We start from the raw sequence: 19,923 nt of genomic DNA on the forward strand, positions 1-19,923 counted from the left end.
AGGGCTATTTACTTGAAAATAACGTCTCCGTGATGGAGGTTCTATGTCCCTTTTGCACAGTCACCAACATTCCATCCACTTTCCTTTTTCAATTGTAGTTGCTGACTTTTTAAATAAAACTGTGCTTAGTAATTCTTCATAGCCTCCACTTTTTAAGAAGACTGTGGAATTTTCTGTAAACAGTCTAGATGTCTCTGCTTTTGATAGTTTTTCTCATAGATAGCCACATCTGTTTCTAGAGTTTTCCCATTTTAAGTACTCTGAATGTTTCTGAAGGTTAAGGAAGAAATAGAGAGGCAAAGTGGTCTTCTTACACCTTCTATTCTCCTTTCTAAAGGGGAGTGATGGTTCAGAGAAACTTTTAAAAAAGTCAGCATCTTCATCATCTACAAATATATTGACAATTTCTACACACAAAGCATCCTAACTGGCTGACTGTAACTGCCCCTCCCCTCCCCTCCCCTATATCAGTCTGAATTTTAATTCTCAAAGACCTTGACTCCTGGGAGGCCTGGCTTTCCAGGTAACCCTGGCTTTCCCATTTCTCCAGGACAGCCTGGTGATCCTTTTGTTCCTGGAAAACCTTGGTCTCCTACAGAGAAAAAATAACAAGGTTGTAAGACAGGTCTTAAAAGATTCTGAACAGTAGCTCTTAGATATTTTTATGAAAGTTTAAATGATGAGAATGCCAACTGCTAAATTAGCACTTAAAAAAAGTCAATTCCAAATCAGATTACATTGGTTCCCAGTTTAAAAAATTACCTTCTCCACTCTTGTTGTTTAGCACCACTAAAGTTTGATTGAGCAATTCTTTAAACCACTGATACCGATTGACCATTTGGGTGCCTTTTTTAAAAAGTATATTTTGCGTACTGTGTACAGCCAAATGAATTTTTAAATGTGTCTATATATCTATGCAAGCATGACCCAGATCGAGATATAAAGCATTTCCAGCATCCAGGTAGCCTTTCTTAACATGGGTTGCTCAAGAGAGTTACTTCCTAAAGCTCTATAATAGCCACTGAACATTAACTTCTCTTTTACGCATTTATAATAGGAGAGTTGAGAAAGGAGTTAACACACATCTTTTCCTCTGGTCTGTGGTTCAAAAGAGGAAAGCCTGGTAGAGCAAGGCTGCGTTCAGAGAGTTCCTTTGTGCCCTAATTTGACCAATTTCATTTATTTATTTATTTTAGCTGTGTCGGGTCTTTGTTGCGGCACATGGGATCTTCTTTGTGGCATGTGGGCTCATAGTTGTGGCATGTGGGCTTCTTAGTTGTGGCATGCATGTGGGATCTAGTTCCCTGACAAGGGATAGAACCCGGGCCCCCTGCATTGGAAGCACAGAGTCTTACCCACTGGACGACCAGGGAAGTCCCTAATTTCACCAATTTTAAATTCACAGTTATTTCATGGGATTCATTAGGTTCAACTGGGAAATTCTGAATCTCCACTTTCAAGAAGCCCTTATGCTAGTTCTGTTTCCCATAGTTTACAGTTTCCTTCCAGAAGGCAAATCCATAGGGTTACAAACTAGGATGCAATGTCTCAAGGCAGGGTCCATGAAGCACTTGGCTAAAACATGGGCCAGGTTGCATTACTTCAAGATCACTGGGAAGAAATCTAAGAAACTGGAGTCAAAGTCATTCTTGGGACCATGTGAGAAATGTGATTATGTTTTCTATTTCAAATACTCATAAATTGAGATCAATATTCCTATATTTGGGCAGAACTGATGTGTGATAAACATTGCTGACATATTAATGTAAGAGATGAAGCACCAAAAAATGGATTATATTTGGATAAGCACTTTAAACAATATTGAAACAAACATGAAATTATCATAAAATCTGAAGTTCTATGGGACATCCCAGGGACTGAGATTACTCATATGTCATCCTGGACAGGACTTTGATGTATTTGTCAGCAGGGAGCCTCAGGTTACTGTTTGAGTTCTTAGCATCTGGATTTCTTTGGAGTGTTTTCCCACTTTGATGAGAAACAGCATTTTTCCCTAAAGGAAAATAACTTCCATAATTTATTTGGGAGTATATAGGGAGATCAGCTATCTGTGATTTAACAGTTTTTTTTATTATAAAAGAAATGTATAAGGTGAAGAAATGTGTAAATGTACAAAGTACAGGCGTTTATTAAGAAGAATAAATTCCTCATAATCCCACAATCAAGAAGAATCACTATTACCATTTTAGTGAATTTCCTTACTTTTTTTCTATGTACTTTAAAAAATATGACTGCGATGAGATTGCATAAATCAATGTGAATTCTCCCTTTTTCGCTAAAATTATTGTAAGGATTTTTTCCCATTTAAGACTGGTGGAAAACATCATTTTAAAGGATTTAATGGATATTTCCTATATTATTCATTATATGCATTTATATTATAAATATCCACAATGAACCTTACGTTTAGAAATTTTTAAAAATTTACCCTTAGGTCCAGGAGGCCCAGGGAATCCGATTCCTGGAATTCCTGGTTCACCATCAGGCCCAGGAAGACCCAGATCACATTTTCCTGTGGATCCAGGGATACCTTAAAAACATGCATACATATACCTCAGCACCTTCCCTTTATCTTGCCTTAAAACAAAATGTTTGTTTCTGGGTCATCCCAGATCTTTTTGGGAATTAAGAAATAATAACCCCACCTTCTTCCCCATTTCTATGCAATGAGCTAATCATTAGGAGGTGCAAATAATTTTGAAAATATAATTTAACTCCTAAAAAGAAATAGTCTCGATATCTTGAACTATATGCCTCCCTCCATCAATGCAAAGTTAAGTTTTAGATGATGTTGGCAAAGAAGTTAAGTTTTCAAATGAAGAAGCTGTGGGAACTGTCCTGATTAAACACCAGCCCACATTCCTTGCTTCTCCACCAGAAATCCATGAAGATTGTTCTTCATTCCAATTCCTCTTAAGTAATTGTAGAGATTCTGTTTTGGAATCAGAAGTACTAACAGGAATAATCTGGATAACCTCAAAGGACAACAGCAAGTCTCCTGTCTGTTGGCTTGTCCCTTCTGGCCTGCACTGTTTTTTTGGAGCCAGTGACTATATGCTTTCCTTAGAATGGGAGAGTTATAACTAGGAGAGTCAGGGTGCCATCTGATGCCATGTACCGGATGTGGCAAAGGGATACTCACCAGGTGGACCTTGGGGGCCAGCACGGCCTGGGGCCCCAGGAGGTCCTGGGGGCCCTGGAACTGGTGTCAAAACACCGATTTCTCCCTTAGGACCTTAAGAAAATTTGCATCATAAGATTGGCATGCGTATTGAAGCTTTTCTTTCTTCAGAAGGGAAAAACACAATTATAAGGGTTTCATAAACATACCCTAAGGAATATAAAAAATAATCGGCTTCCATAGGCTTCAAACCTGGCTTAAAGATGACCAGCTCATAGAAATTCCACTGACAAATATATGTAAGCATCTACTATTGTCTAAGCCTTTTTTAAATTAAGAGCCCAATATGCTGGTCTATTAAAAGAGAGCCTATTTTTAAAAATATTGGTAATATGGAATTCAGCCTAACTGCTGGTGAATACTAGTAGGATATTTATTTATTGGGTGACTAGTTTTCACAGGAAGGCAGTATGGTTTATTGGACAAAACATGAAGTGAGGCCTAAGAAGTTGATCTGGGCTTGAATCTTGGCCCTGCTCTTTGTAAGGTCTGTGAGCTTGGGCATGTTTTTTAATATAAGTTCCTCATGTGTTGAGAAAATAATGCCTGTGCCACTGGTAAAGATTTGAGATAACATTCTGACCACAGTGGCCAATATTAAAAACATGCTAGTGATCAGTATTGTCCATATATTCATATATTTATAGAAAGGATAAGTTTACAGTAATGTGATGGGGAAAATTTGGTAATAATATATTTTATGACAGTGGAGTCCTTCACTAAAAATTCACATTTAGAAAGAACAGAAGAAGATTTGAAGATGGATTAGAAGAGGGCTGAGTAAACTTTTTTAGTAAAGGACCAGATAGTAAATAATTTAGACTTTATGGCCCAGGTGGTTCTCTGTTGCAATTACTCAACTCTGTTATCCTAGTGTGAGAGTAGCCAGGAACAATCTGTAAATAAATGAGCATAGCTGTGTGCCAATACAACTATATAGACAATGAAACTTGAATTTTATATAATTTTTACATGTCACAAAATATTATTCAAAAGTTTTTTTTCCCAATCATTTAAAAATATAAAAACCATTCTTAGCTTGGGAACTATACATGAGTGGGAGGTGGGCTGGATTGAGACTGCGGTCTGCCATGGTTTGCCAATCCCTGGATTAGAACAGCAGCCTCAAAGGTAAGGTGTAGAAAAAAATACACATGTATGAATAATCACAAAATAAGCTTTACACATGTGTGTGGACAGAAATGCAGGCATACAATTTATAATATACTGGTGACGCTTGAACAACACGAGTTTGAACCATGAGGGTTCACTCATTCATGGATTTTTTTCAATAGTAAATACTAGAGTATTACATGAACTACAGATACGGAGGAACCACACATAGGAGGGCTGACTCTAAGTTATACACGTAGAGGGTTGCCCGTCCTAACTCCCGCGTTATCTGAGGGTCACCTGTATGTGAATACTACTGGGGATACTGCACTCAAAATTTTATTCCTGGTGAGGGATGCTATAAAAAGATTTGGAGACCAGTGGTTTTTTGGGTCTCTAAAGTGGTTTTAGAAGTAAAACACGACCATGGTAGCATTATTTGTTTAACACTGTCAGTAATGTGAAATTCTCATCTTTCGCCATGTTCTCCACCACGGATAAACATTGAGGATCAAATCCCCCCTGAATCCCGCAAGTACGTTCAGTATACATGGATCCCCAAATTAATGGGACTTTATTATCAAGACAATTTTTCTTCATTTGTCTTAGATACTTTGAAGTTTTATTTAGAAATCATTTATGAGGTTATGAATCAAAAAGAACAAATTTGCAATAACATGAGTGGGCCCTGGGCCCAGGAAGAGGCTTCTCAAGATCAGTCCTATAGGTTTTTGCCTTCCCTTTGTTTATTGTAGCTAACTTCCACTCACCTCTTAGGATCTATTCACTGCGTGTATTTATATCAGTAATGGATATAGACTATTCCTCGGAAATTTCATCTGTACTGCTCAGTAACAAGGAAAAAGAGGATTATCTCTACCATATCCTACATGTTATTTCCCAGTGTCTACAAGTTGACATCATCTATTTACTAGAAGCATGTTTCTATACATTCATTAGTCTTGAGGGAGTTTCACTAGTGCTAGGAACCACCAACCCACTCCACAGGAAAACAGGACTGGAAAGAAAACTAACCAACCGGCTTCTCCAGGTAGTCCAGGGGCTCCAGGAAGTCCTTGGGAGCCCTTTGGACCAGGCTCTCCCCAAGGTCCATAGTCTGATGGTCCAGCCGGTCCTGCAGGTCCTGGGGACCCAGGGATGCCAGGATCCCCTGGAAGACCCTGGTCCCCCTTCTCCCCACTCAGGGCCTGTATCAATAGAAATATGTTTGGATAGTGATTCATCCAGTATCCCTTTACACAGGCTAACCTCACCATGAATACGAATACCAGTTAGGTTGTCACGGAGAAGATCTTGAATTAAAAAGCAGTTGTTACCTGAAGGGCATTGTTCCTAAAATAAGAGCACTGAATGATGTCTGTTGTTTTGCCCTTTGGAATCCAGCAGCATTTCATTAACTCTCTTGAGTCCCACTTAAGGTGTCCTACAATGGGATGCCACATATGACAACAGCCCCAAAAAGTTAGCTTCAATTGGCCAACAACTCAAATGGCATTAGAGGTGACATTCATGTTACTGGCACATTTCTAAAATAAAACCAGTACAGCAAACTTTAATTTGATTGGTTTTTCACCAGGTATTTTCATTATAAAGGAGATATTCTATCTATAGTGATTTTTTTCTTATAAAGTTTTTTTTTGTTGTTAATTCCATAGTCTGTCACTTTGAAAATGAGTTGTTTATTTTAAAGAAGTTGAATTTGACAAAATAATCGAAGTTCCCCTTCTTCTCCAACATGGCCCCGAATAATAAATTTGATTTATTTTTTATTGTTTACTGGATTTTTAATTGTTTAGTGTCAATGCGGGACTGAGTAATCCTTCTTTTATAATTGCAGGGTGTAAGACTCAAATCAGTTCCTTGATTTTCTCTTACTTTCTGGGACTTCTTTACTAGAACTAATAAAAAAAAAATTAGGGCGATGCAAATGGAAGCATCACATGAACTGTCTTGATATTAGACCAAAAGAGTTCCCGACTCCAGCCCTCTTTAAGGATAACTGCCACTCTGGAGGGGCAGCTGACAGTTTGCCAAAGAGAGTCTGAAACAATGGCCCTGCTAGCTGCTTCCACTCAAAAAGCGTTTTGTAGTTAAAAGGTTTAGGAAAGTCTGCATATCATATCCACAACCTGGGGAGTCACTATTCATATTCTCATATTAAAGGGTCTGTGAGTGAATCTTTAAATTTGTTTGACAAGTTTCTCTGCTTGAGGTGGAACCCTTTGTATTGGACGACACTGATTAACCCTGGGAGAAACTGGGATTTCATAAAACAGGCTGGGCAGCATGCCTTGCAAACTTCTCAGATACATGCGATAGGTTCTCAGTCTCTGCCTCTATGACATTTAAAAACAGATTCTGGGGACGAAGTGAGAGAGTGGCATGGATTTATATATACTACCAAATGTAAACTAGGTAGCTAGTGGGAAGCAGCCGCATAGCACAGGGAGATCAGCTCGGTGCTTTGTGACCACATGGAGGGGTGGGATAGGGAGGGTGGGAGGGAGACACAAGAGGGAGGAGATATGGGGACATATGTATATGTATATGTATAACTGATTCACTTTCTTATACAGCAGAAACTAACACACCATTGTAAAGCAATTATACTCCAATAAAGATGTTAAAAAAAAAAAGATCCTGGTAGGAACCTCTCACTTCAACGTGTGAGAGATTCCATCCCATGAAAAGAGACAGAATTATATAAAATTAAATATGGTAAATGACAAAACATTTACCCAAATGACAAAACCCTAAATATTTTGTCCTCTTATGCATTTATTTTTACTTAAAAGAATGAACATTGTCCCCAAAATGTTGACTAAAACTTTCCATTATTAATCATTTTCTGAACTTCCCTATAAACTCATTTGATACAAATGTGGAATTGTAACTTGTGTATGAAACAAGGTCATTATCAATGTAGAATTTTCTATGGGCTAAAAAAACCATGGAGTGCTATTTATTTTGTCAAAATACTCTAAATATTTGTTCGGGTTATTACTGCTCATTTGAAGATGCCTCATCCTGCTGTTAGAGGGATGAACTGTGCTGAACGGCCAACAATTTTTTGAAAAGAAATCATCTGATGTCTTAACTTTAGAGCCCTTCATCAGAGGGAGGGTAATTTGAAAAAAGTTGCTAGATACCAACCGGTTCTCCCTTAGGTCCTGGTAATCCTTTTACTCCCGGAGCTCCAGGAATTCCATCCAAGCCCTTTCTTCCAGGACGTCCTCGGAGCCCTGGATCCCCTGGGGCACCCACTTGTCTCTCTGGCTGAGGTGCTTCACCTTTTTCTCCTTTAAGTCCTGGATGACCCTGAGCACCCGGGAATCCCTAGGGTGGTACAAAAATGAGTCTACCTTGCATTTGGGTACAGTTCTTGTGTCAATATTAAAAAATGTCAATACGAACTTTTCAATTTTAATGAACACAAATTTTTTTCCAGACCCTTTCTTTGGCCCATAAGTAAAATTTCAAGCTTTTTGGCTTTATTTTTTCTTCCAAAACTATAAAAAAAATTCAGTTAGTGTAATTCAATGCAATATATATACAATAATATAATTCAATATGATACAACCTTCATCATAATTCAGATTATGTTAGAATATTGGTAAATTTCAATATGCATCTATGGATAATTTGATTTAAATATATTTATCCAAGTATAACTTTCTGATTTAAATTTTTTAACAACTTTATTGATGGATAATTTACATATTATAAAATGAATCTTTTGTAAGAATACAATTCAATGATTTTTAGTAAATTTACACATTCATGCCACGATCCCCACAATCCAGTGTTAAGACGTTTCCACCACTCCTCCAAATTCCCTCAAATCTATTTTCAGTCCATCCCTGTTCCCAGCCTCAGCCCCAGGCAGCCACTGATCAGCTTTCTGTCTCTGATACCATTTGAAATGATTATAAATTCATTAATTCATTCACTTATTCTTTTGCACATCATTCATTTATTCATTCAATCAACAAGTATCTACTAAGTGCTTTACTATTAAGTGCTCCTTGCCAGGCACCAAAATGACAACCTATATGGGGTGCAACCATATTTCCAGAGTGCTCCATTTTCCAAACTGAAACTAAATAAAGCTTTAAAACCATGAAATCTTACCGGAAATCCTGGAAGACCAGAGCTTCCTGGGGACCCTGGGATTCCTTTAATGCCAGCTGCCCCCTGTCCTCCTGAAAGCAGTAAATTATTAAGTATACATTGAAGACAAACTCTGAATAGCCAGGGTAATGCAGTATGTGAAGAAAATAGGATGTTTTCTTCTGAAGAAAGAAAATTTCTTTATTAAAACACACAGTGCAAGGTAAGAATGGGAGTAAATAACTGGAATAAGAGATAACATTCAAAACAAGAACTCTTAAATTTTAGCTTCATAAAATTCTTGTCTTTATAATTTTAAGGAGACACATTTATTTCTTCTAATGATAAAAGTAATGGGTGTTCATTGTAAAAAAAATTGTACAGAAAGAAAAGAATAAAAATCACACATATGGGGGCGGTAGTGGTGTGATGAATTGGGAGACTGGAATTGACATATATACACTAATATGTATAAAATAGATAACTAATAAGAACCTGCTGTATAAAAATAAAATAAAATAAAATTCAAAAAAAATCACACATAAATCTACCACCAGAAGACAATATTTGCTAAAATTTTCATGTGCATTACTCATAAAATTTTATATCCATAAATGCATCGGACTCATAATACACATTTTTGGAATCATAGTGTACATATGTCAATAAATATGGACTTATAGCTTCCCTTTAAATGGCTGCATGGTAGCCTATTGTATATGTGAACCATCATTCATTCAGCTAACAGCTATTTTCAGATATTTAGATTGTCTTATTCAACTTTAGTTGCTGTAAACAATGCTATGATAAATACCTCTGGATATTTAGTTCTGCACATTTTTTTTTTTTCGGTATGTGGGCCTCTCACTGTTGTGGCCTCTCCCGTTGCGGAGCACAGGCTCCGGACGCGCAGGCTCAGCGGCCACGGCTCACGGGCCCAGCCACTCCGCGGCATGTGGGATCTTCCCGGACAGGGGCACGAACCCGTGTCCCCTTCATCGGCAGGCAGACTCCCAACCACTGCGCCACCAGGGAAGCCCTAGTTCTGCAAATTTAGCCAAAGATTTCCTTTACAATAAATTGCTAAAAGTGTAACTGCAGGTCCAAACAGGTACAAATCTTTCTGAGGCTTTGTATATCAGTTGCCAAATTGCATTTTACTGTATTATTTTATACTTCCTCTATTTAAATATCTCTGTAAAGAGGATTCCTTTAGAGGACATTTTGGATGGATCTCAGGTCAGTTTATTAACAAATGTTTATTCAGATTTTTTTGAAAGATTTAAGCCAGGAGAATTTTTTGTATAGTAATCCAAACAGTTTTACTGCTTATGTATCTCTTTGAGCTATACCTGTAGTACCTCAAATGTAGGAAAACCAAGGAAAATACAGCAATGCGACTGGTTGGTTAACAGCAGTGAGCTGCCCGCCTGCATCACTAGCCTTGGGCCAGAGATCACTCTGGGGATGTAGGAAAATTATGATGGCTTTCCTTTTGTTCTTTACCTTCCTCCCTTCCTTTTAGTTTTTGTTTTAACATTTCCCCCAGAGACTTGGGCATCAAATAGGAGCTGTATGAAAAACACTTCCCCCTGTTCTTTGCCCCATCCTTTCCTGTCAGGCTTGTCTCAGGGAGTCAGGGGGCAGTGACTGCAAAGTAACCAAGGCCTTCATGAAGAAGTGTGTAGGATTTGAGGGTGACAGAGGATCCCTGCCCTAATGCATGTCCTCTACTGGCTGGCCACAGTGCTCGTAGCTGCCACCATAAGCCTTTCTTCTTTGGACTGAGACCAAGCCTCCCCGAAGACCCTGTGTCAATGCAAATGTCTACTGCAAACATGCTCTTATCTCCAAAGGTAGAGCTTTTAGCTCTTAGCTCCAAAGGTAGAGCTTTGGATTAACTTGGCTCAAAGGGCAGTGCCTGGTGCAGCAATTAAGGGGTGCCAGTGTAGAAGGCAGGAACATGTCTCTAGAGGAGAGTGTCTGGATTGGAGTCAGGCTCTACCACTTATTCGCTATGTCGCCTGATGCCTCAGCTTCCTCATCTGTTAAATGGGGTTAATGTAACACTTAGCTCTAGGGTTGACATGAGGAATAAGGGATGGAGGCACAGAAGACATCTAGAACCATGCCCAGGGCACTGAGCAAGGGCTCTGTAACTTGAGAGCTCTTATTAGTTAATGAGAAATCATTTGAGGATGGTGTCTATAGACCAAGGTGCTAATGGCAGAACCTAGATGGTGTGTGATACCACGTGAAGGCCCTGGGGAGCCAGCAGAGTGGCACAGGGGCAGAGGAATAAAATAGAAACGTTTTCTACTTCAAGGCTTTGTCCATGGTCATTTCTATGACCAGGGAAGGGGAAGGTAGGAGAGCAGAGGCAGAGACAGCCTGGAGCAACAGTGCTGAGGTGCAGAGTTCTGGTCTGGCACAGAGGTTGACAAGGGAAGCGACATATGCTTTATTTAGCTCTCAGGATATTGGCCTATGAAATGTTTTTTCCTTCAAAAGTTGACAGCTAATATTTTTTTAAAACATGAGATTTCAGATAAACAATCCCAATTTTATTCTTCCCATGAAAAATTGGAAGATTTATTAGCACAGAGCCTAAAAGGCTGCCAAGTAACAACAGGCCGGAGTTGAGTGCCTGATGGCACCTTCCCACTTACTGCGTAGCCCCTTCAGTTTACTGCAGTCTCACCACTCCTTATCTTCCCCGGCACTGGGGCCATTGGTGGACTTTGTTATCGTGCTTGTACGGTTAAGAATAATGTGAAATAGTGCATGTGCCCATGATGATATCAAAAGGGGGGACATGAAAAATTAGACTGAGAAGGGTCATGTCTCTTGAAAAAAAGAATGGGAGACAGTTTCTTTCATTTTTTTTTTTTTTTTTTTTTTTTTTTTTTTTGGCCACGTCTCTCAGCCTGCAGGATCTTAATTCCCCAACCAGGGATCGAACCCTCACCCCCTGCAGTGGAAGCCCAGAGTCTTAACCACTGGACTGCCAGGGAAGTCCCAGGGGCTTATTTCATTTTTTTTTTTTTTTTTTTTTTGTAGTACGCAGGCCTCTCACTGTTGTGGCCTCTCCCGTTGAGGAGCACAGGCTCCGGACGCTCAGGCTCAGAGGCCATGGCTCACGGGCCCAGCCGCTCCGCGGCATGTGGGATCTTCCCAGACCGGGGCACGAATCTGTGTCCCCTGCATCGGCAGGCAGACTCTCAACCACTGCGCCACCAGGGAAGCCCGGGGGGCTTATTTCTTTATGGAAGAAAAAAGTGGTGTGTGTTTGGTATGGCTGCTTCACTCCTCCAAGTTACCAGCTAGTTCCCTGTAGAAAAGTGAGTTTACAATTCCTGGATAACACAGTGGTTTGCTAGAGTTCAGCAACTAAGACGGAATAAGGGGAAATGCCAGCTTTTATGAGATTTTTGGCTTACTTTATGTTAACACAGTGTGTTTTTGAAAGTCTCCCTCCAAATTCATATCCTGACATCTAGCAGTATGATGCCTTTTTTTCCTGCCCAGTGAATCGACCCTTTCGGTACTTGAAAAGATACGTGTGTGCAAATTGTCTGTACCTGGGAATCCTTTTACGCCATCTAACCCCGGCAATCCTGGGGGGCCTGGAGGCCCTGGGACATAAGGACACTGTGTGCACAAAAGGCCTGGCTCCCCTGCAATGAGAACACACTTGCATCACTCACAAACCCATGCCGAGTCCTTAGAAAGGACAGATATTTTCCAACCACACAATCATTTGTTATGTCTAAAATTATTTTTCATGTAGTGAAAATCATTTAGGACATTGTACATATTAATAAAAACATCATTCACCTATTATACCTGCTTACTTTATCTGAGCTTATTTTTTGCATTCTGAGAGAGGAAATCCCAAGAGCCTAGTATTAAATATTTACTATTTCAGTGTTTCTCTCCTTGAGTGCAGGCTACAAGCCACATTCTAGGAAGAGCCAATGATTTATTGCACAGCCAATGATTTATTGCTAAATAAATGATTCATTTCCAGATAAATAAATACCATTAGGTAATCCTTTTGGAAAAGAAGCCATCTCTGACTGTCTGCTATTTTGGGGTCATTGTTGTCTCAGGGAAATATAAAATCAGTGATAATAAAGATGATGAGAATGGCTTATTCTAGTTGAGAAACATCACTGATTGAACCAACCTTTGGGCCCATCGACTCCTGGGATTCCTGGAGACCCTGTATGGCCTGGAAGTCCACCGTCTCCAGGTGGACCTCTGCGAAAAACAATACCACCTACAAAGAGAAAACACCAAAGCTAGTTTGTTATTTCTTTAAGTATTTTCTTCAATTAGCAAGTGTTTTAGTAATGTCTTTATTTTATATGCATTTCCCCATCTCTGTTTCGGAAGCTGAGTCTTGTGAAGGTTGTCCGCAACTGAAAAGACTGACCAGCTTTTCCTTTCACATTACACATGTGATATTTTTAATAAGGAAGCAGTGGTTCTTTGAAAGCTCAGTAGATGGTATTTATTGGCACATGATCAACCCATGCTATCTTATTCAGTTGTTTTCAATTATTCCAAGACTATCCCTTTAGCATCTTTAGGCAAAAGGCCAGATCTCATTCTTCTGTGTATCTCCGATACACTGTATTTTCCTGACAGACTGTAGATGTTTCATCTATACCGAATGCAAAAATGGATTCTGACTTGGGCATCATCTGTTTTCTCCTCATTGCTTATTCACATCAACAGAGTTTGTCATTCTTTTAAAAAAAATTTTTTTATTGAAGTATAGGTGATTTACAATGTTTCAGGTGTATAGCAAAGTGATTCAGTTTTACATATATATGTATATATATATATATATTCTTCAGATTCTTTTCCATTATAAGTTATTACAAGATATTGAATACAGTTCCCTGTGCTATACAGGAGGTCCTTGTTGTTTATCTGTCTTATACATAGTAGTGTGTGTATCTGTGAATCCCAAATTCCCAATTCATCCCTCACCCCCTCCTTTCCCCTTTGGTAACTGTAAGTTTGTTTTCTATGTCTGTGAGTCTATTTCTGTTTTATAAATAAGTTCATTTGTATCATGATTTTTAGATTCCACATATAAGTGATATCATATGATATTTATCTTTCTCTGTCTGACTTACTTCACCTGTATGATAATCTCTAGGTCCATCCATATCACTGCAAATGGCATTATTGAATTATTTTTTTATGGCTGGGTAATATTCCATTATATATATATTTATATATATATATATACACACACACCATATCTTCTTTATCCATTCATTTGTCAATGGACATTTAGGTTGCTTCCTTGTCTTGGCTATTGTAAATAGGGCTGCTATGAACATTGGGGTGCATATATCTTTTCAAATTAGAGTTTTCATCTTTTCTGGATATATGCCCAGGAGTGGGATTATTGGATTATATGGTAGAGTTTGTCATTCTTTTTTTTTGCGGTACATGGGCCTCTCACTGTTGTGGCCTCTCCCGTTGCGGAGCACAGGCTCTGGATGCGCAGGCCCAGCCGCTCCACGGCATGTGGGATCTTCCCGGACCAGGGCACGAACCCGTGTCCCCTGAATCGGCAGGCAGACTCTCAACCACTGCGCCACCAGGGAAGCCTGAGTTTGTCATTCTTAAAGCAGCTTTTCAAGAAAGCTGCTCCCAGTCTTCCACATACATCTGCTATTACAATGGTACAGTCAATAGTTAATTCTCTCAAACTGTTGTGTTCCATGATCTAATTTTTGGTCTTGCCATTTCCAATACAGGTTGAAGGCAATGCTGATGAAACTAAATATGTACAAACAGTACCTATAGCTTCCCCAAATTTCAGAGCAACAGGTAACAGTGGAAACGTTTAATTTGGATGGAATATGTATGTGTTATATTATGTCTGTTCCATTTTGAAAAGAATGCTTATTTTGTGATCCAGTTATCTGTGTCTTTAAGTTGAATGGGTAGTTATCTCTGAACAGTAAAATCTACTTCCACTTATAAAACAAATACATCATAGGGATGAAATATACAGCATGGTGACTATAGTTAATAATACTGTATTGCATATTTGAAAGTTGCTAAGAGAATAGGTCTTAGAAGTTCTCATCACAAGAGAAAAACTTTACGTATGGTGACAGACACTAACTAGACACTGTGATGATCATTTCATAATATATACAAATATTGAAACAATATGTTGTACCCCTGAAACTAATATAATGTTGTACATCAATTATACTTCAATAAAACAAACTGAATTTTAAAAATAGAAAAAAAAGTAAAATATTATGGAGCTTTTATACTTAACGTAGACTCATGTATACATTTATACATTTGTAGATACTTATACATTTTCATATTCATTTCATATTTAATTCAACAAATATTTGAGTACCTACAATGTTCCAGCCCCCATGCTGTAAGCTGGGCTTCACAGAGTAAATGAGACACTCCCTGACCTCAAAGAGCTTTGAGTCTTATAGGGGAAACTGACTCAGACAAGCAATGTGGAAAATTCTATGATCAGGATAAACTTGAGTGTTATAAGAGGTAGGTGGGCTCAGTGAAAACTTTCTGCAGGACTTTGAAGCCCCAACAGGAAGGACAGACAGGTGTTGCTTAGAGAAGAAAGGGTAAGAAACAAGAACAGTCTCTGAAGGGCGAGGGAGCATGGTGCCTTTGGAGAGGGAGCTGTTCTACTGCAGGTGCCCTGGGGGCCAGATCCTGATTTGAACATTCCTGAGCTTCATGAGCTGTGCATATCAGGTTTGTCATCGATAAAATGAGGACACAAAACCTACACCTGGAAAAAGACTTGGAGGGCTAGAAGTTGTTCAAATCCCTGTTATACAGTAAAGTACTTTTGTTGAGTTTTGCTTTGCTTAGTTTTCCACATAGATCCACTCCTTAGCTTAACAGCTTGTTCTTAGACATTGTCTTCTATTAATAGGATAATTTCTTTCATTGTTGTTAGCCTAAAGGAAAGCTTTTATTTATTTATTTAGGCCATGATGTGCTGCTTCTGGGATCTTAGTTCCCCGACCAGGGATTGAACCCCGGCCATGGCAGTGAAAGTGCCGAATCCTAACTACTAGAACACCAGGGAACTCCCTCTATTTTTAATATTGCTCATATAACTAGACACTTAACTGAATTATTTTATTAATACTAAGAGTTTTCCAGATTATTCTTTTTAATTTTTTATGTTTATAATTATATTGTCTATAAATAATGTTTCTTCCTTTCTTAAAAAGATCACTGACGCATGGAAGATTCTTAAGGCTAGTAGGAGGGTTGGGTATAAAACACAAGACCTCCCAGGAACCTACTAGGAAAGGCATTTAAAAATATATAGAGCGATCTGTATGTTCCTGAGGTTCTATATACCTATCAGCCACACATAGAATACTAAGTGGCTCTATCAGGGGATGGAGAGAAAAGGATAACTTCATCAGAACTTCCAGGTACTGCTTCAGAGCCTCTGGGCTGCAGCTCTGTGGTTTCTGACCCACTTTGCCTGGCAGCATCTTGCCTTGGTCCATGTTGCACACCTCTAGCCTCCTGTCCTGGGGCTTCCCTGCTGATGACAAGCCACGGGATGCCCCAGGAGCCATGCCAACACAGCCTGGAAGTGTGTGTCTGTGGGGGGATGTGGGTGGGGATGGTAGGGTGTTAGTCCCATCCTGTGGGGCACAACTTTGACCCATGTGAAATAGGGGCTGGTGGGGAAATTCTTGCCTCTTTGTCCCCCCAGGAAAGATTATCCTGAGGCAAAGTTATACAGCTTCTTGGAAGATAGTCTCCAGGGACTGAATGAGCAGTTGAGCTTGGCCTAGGCCAACTTGATAATGGTCATTCCTCCCCTGCTTCTCTCCCCTTGTCCCTGTTTCCTGCTCCACCCTCTGTGGGAACTCAGGCTGACACTGGGCTGTGCTTGCAAAGTAGCCCCGCCACCGTAGCTGCTTCCACAGATAGCTAATAAAATGAAACTCCAGTGGAAACATAACTCCTATGGTCCACACTGATGGCCAAGCTGCATGTAAGGTTCATCGCCCCCGATGGGCACATCTCTGTCACCGGGCAACGTACGCAAAAGGGCATCTTTACCTGGTGGTCCTGGAGGTCCTGGCAACCCTGTAGGGCCTGGTGAACCAGGATAGCCAGGGGACCCGGGAAGCCCCGCTGTGCTCTTTCCTGGGGGTCCTCGCTCCCCTTTACTTCCTTTTACTCCTGGTACTCCAGGGGCTCCTTGGAGGCCAGGCCTTGATGACCCTTGGAGAAAATAATCATTTATTGTTTTTTAGATGTTTCCCTGATTAATATACATTTGTTTTTCAATTGCAAAAAGTGATATATTCTTATAAAAGTTATACAGTTGAAAAGTATATAGAGCATATAAAAGTGAATTATCTGATGTCCCTTATCTGTGGCCTTGTTAAACTATCACAATACAGCAGAGCTGAGACTGTTCCATTCCAAGAAGGTAATTTATGTGACTTACTACAAGGGGCTGAAACAGAGGTTGGGATGCACTGTAGTCTCTTGATTCAAAAGGACTTCAGGAGAAATTCTTCAGTATATGTTATTTTATAATTTTTTTTATTAGAGACTAGAAAATGCCTATCTTTCAGTGTCTCAAATGAGAAAGAGGGAAAACTGTAATTGGACTTTATTCTTGCCAATCGTCTTAGTTATATTAAAGGGTACCCTGGGGGAGGCAGGCATCTCCTGGGGGAGAAGCCATGCCAGGTGATACAAAACCCCCTTCCTCTGTCCCTCCTAAAATGACCCGGATGTGAGAAGGGCTGTCTCAAATCTCTGCCTCATAGTTAAGAATCTCTGCTGAGAAACCAGTGGGGGTAATATCCGATTATTTCTGATTATTGAGCATGAAGATTTTGGCCTAAAGGCTAATAATCCTTTGGATTGACATCTGTTTGAGAGCTTTTTAATTTTCACTTGCTGGCTTTTTAAACCATCCTATTCATTACTTGGAAGGAAGTCTTTCTTAATATTTGGTCAGACCTTTAAAATCCCCTTTTGCATCATTTCAACTTCAAGAAATACCTGCTGTTAAGAGTTTGGTATATATTTTTCCACGCATATGCAAGAACACATAATATTTATCCATTTTTCTTTTTCTTTTGCAATAGGATTATAATATACATGTAGTTCTTCGGTCTGTTTAATTTTAATTCATTTTCAAAATTATGAAACAGTTTAAATATACAGCATAGTACAGAGAAAAATATAATCAATGGCAGGGCTTACCAAATCTTTGCTATTTTGTTCTTAGTTTTGTCGCCTTTACAAAATGACACATTACAGTATGACAGTTATAACTGAGGCTACTGTGGTTAATCTTTAACCATCCTTGATCCTATTCTTCTTCCTCTCTCAAGAGGCAACCACTCTAATGACTCATGGATATTTTTCCACTTCACAGAATTGTCTATGTACCACAAACAATATATATTAAAAATTAAAACTTTACACAAAAGCTGTCATCTATGTGTCTTTAGGCAACTTGTGATACACTATGAAAACTATCATTTTAAGCAGCCTAGTTGCCATAAAATTATTGTTTTTCTAGCTCTGTGTCTCGTCTGAGTTTCAAGCTTTCTACTCCTGACACTGAAGTTACCATCTTACACTTAGTTAAAACTACTGAGAAGTAAAAAAGAGCATTTCTCTATGACTTTGTGTCAGTTTCCCAGTTTCCACTCCCTTTTCCCCTGCAGGTCACAAAGTTTACGATTAAGAAGTTGGAAACACTTGTATATCAATTAATGAAACATTTGTCTTATGTAAATACTGTAGACTCACTAGAGAGCAGTGTGTTTTCCATTTAATAGCGTTTGTATTGGTATCCTGAGAAACATGTACATACCAGGACTTCCAGGGGCTCCGGGGGGACCACTGGGACCTGTGAATACATAATAGCAATTAATTGTTTACAAAGATGTAAATATTCCCTCCCCCCGGTTATTGAAATCTTGGATGACAATATAATAATAACATAATAATACATTTTTCATACTTTTTCTCCACTCTCACATAGGTAAATATGAGAAAACTTCACTCATTTAAACAAACTGTAAAGAAGAAACTAAGTTCATCTTAGATGCCTAGCACTCAAAAGGGGGGAGGGAAGAGAGACAGGGGTAGGGGATAAGGGACATGAGCTACTATGTATAAAATAAATAAGCAGCAAGGATATATGGTACAGCAGAGAGAAATATAGCCATTTTTTGTAATAACTTTACATGGAATATAATCTACAAAAATATTGAATCACTATGTTGTACACCTGAAACCAATATAATATTGTAAATCAACTATACTTCAATTTTTTTAAAAAAGTAAATCATGCTACTTTATCATCTTCAAATAATTCAACAAGACACTTCCTAAGAGTCTGCTCTGTGTTTGGTATTTTGCTGGGATGATTCAGATGCCAGAATATCAAATAGCTGGAATTGTCAAGAATATGGGTTTGGTCTGGATCCATCTCAGATCGCTTATAGCTGTAACACTGGATAAGGCTCTAATTCTTTGATGTTTATGAGTGATTTATAGTAAGCATGTCAGATTTTTAAAAATCTATGTCTATTACTTATCTGTCCATTTGTTTAAGTACGCTGAGACTTTTACCTCTCTTAAGTAAAATTCTTCTTTGAAATCTTATTTACATCAATAATTTTCCTAGATCAGTGGTTCTTAATCCTGTTGCACATTAGACTTAACCTGGGGAGCTTTAACGATCTGCCAGTATCCAGGCCCTCCTCCAGGCAATTAAATCAGAATCACAGGGATGGGACCTGGACATGGTTCTTATTTAGCAGTCCCTGGGATTTTAATGTGTAGTAAGAGATAAGAGCTATTAGCCAAGATCTTTGCAATCTATCAAAAGGGATAGAACATAAGTAAATGTGACTTTAATTCATGATGCTGGAAGTCAGAAAACCAGGACTTCAGTTCCTTCTTGTCACTATTTGTGTGGATTTGCTCAAATCATAGCTCTTCAGGGACTCCATTTTCTCTTTTGTATCCCACTGAGATTGCTGGTTTCGGGCACTCCCTCCTCCTTCTCTCCAGCCATGTTTGTGTCTTCTTACCAGACTTGAATGTTATGCTTTCCTACATAAAGATAATTCATTTACCTTCTACTGTGTACCACCTATGGAATTTTCTTATGAAAATTAGGAAACATGAAAAAATATCACCACCTATGAACATTAGGAGACCTCCCTTCTCCTCTTGCCAATTCTGGGTCTGTAAACACATGCTATACATTTTGCCTTGAAAGAAAGACATGGAATGATCAGCAAATACTTTAGGAAGAAATTTATTCTCACCCTGTGGGCCAGGAGCTCCCTTGGGCCCTGGTGGGCCTGGAATTCCTTCATCTCCCTTTTCCTGGTATGCATCATAATATTCTGTCTTAAAGGAAAAAGAAATTAATA

General features: G+C 39.0%; 1 protein-coding gene across 2 annotated transcripts in view; it reads right to left on the bottom strand.

Annotated features, from left to right (window-relative positions):
• Positions 1-19,923, bottom strand: part of COL4A3 (collagen type IV alpha 3 chain) — a gene marked incomplete at both ends in the record, with an annotated part of 138,364 nt that overhangs the window by 30,014 nt on the left and 88,427 nt on the right. Inside the window, 11 exons of one of the 2 annotated variants that reach the window (XM_079710040.1) lie at positions 495-592; positions 2,450-2,551; positions 3,164-3,256; positions 5,355-5,523; positions 7,490-7,672; positions 8,468-8,538; positions 12,028-12,123; positions 12,636-12,728; positions 16,565-16,729; positions 18,348-18,383; positions 19,816-19,900. In XM_079710040.1, the coding sequence (XP_079566166.1) occupies positions 495-592; positions 2,450-2,551; positions 3,164-3,256; positions 5,355-5,523; positions 7,490-7,672; positions 8,468-8,538; positions 12,028-12,123; positions 12,636-12,728; positions 16,565-16,729; positions 18,348-18,383; positions 19,816-19,900 (1,191 nt within the window). The remainder of the gene's footprint in view (positions 1-494; positions 593-2,449; positions 2,552-3,163; positions 3,257-5,354; positions 5,524-7,489; positions 7,673-8,467; positions 8,539-12,027; positions 12,124-12,635; positions 12,729-16,564; positions 16,730-18,347; positions 18,384-19,815; positions 19,901-19,923) is intronic. The other variant, XM_079710039.1, reaches the window with a different exon arrangement.

Source organism: Hyperoodon ampullatus, assembly GCF_949752795.1.
Source record: "Hyperoodon ampullatus genome assembly, chromosome: 8".
NCBI classification, from domain to species: Eukaryota; Metazoa; Chordata; class Mammalia; order Artiodactyla; family Ziphiidae; genus Hyperoodon; species Hyperoodon ampullatus.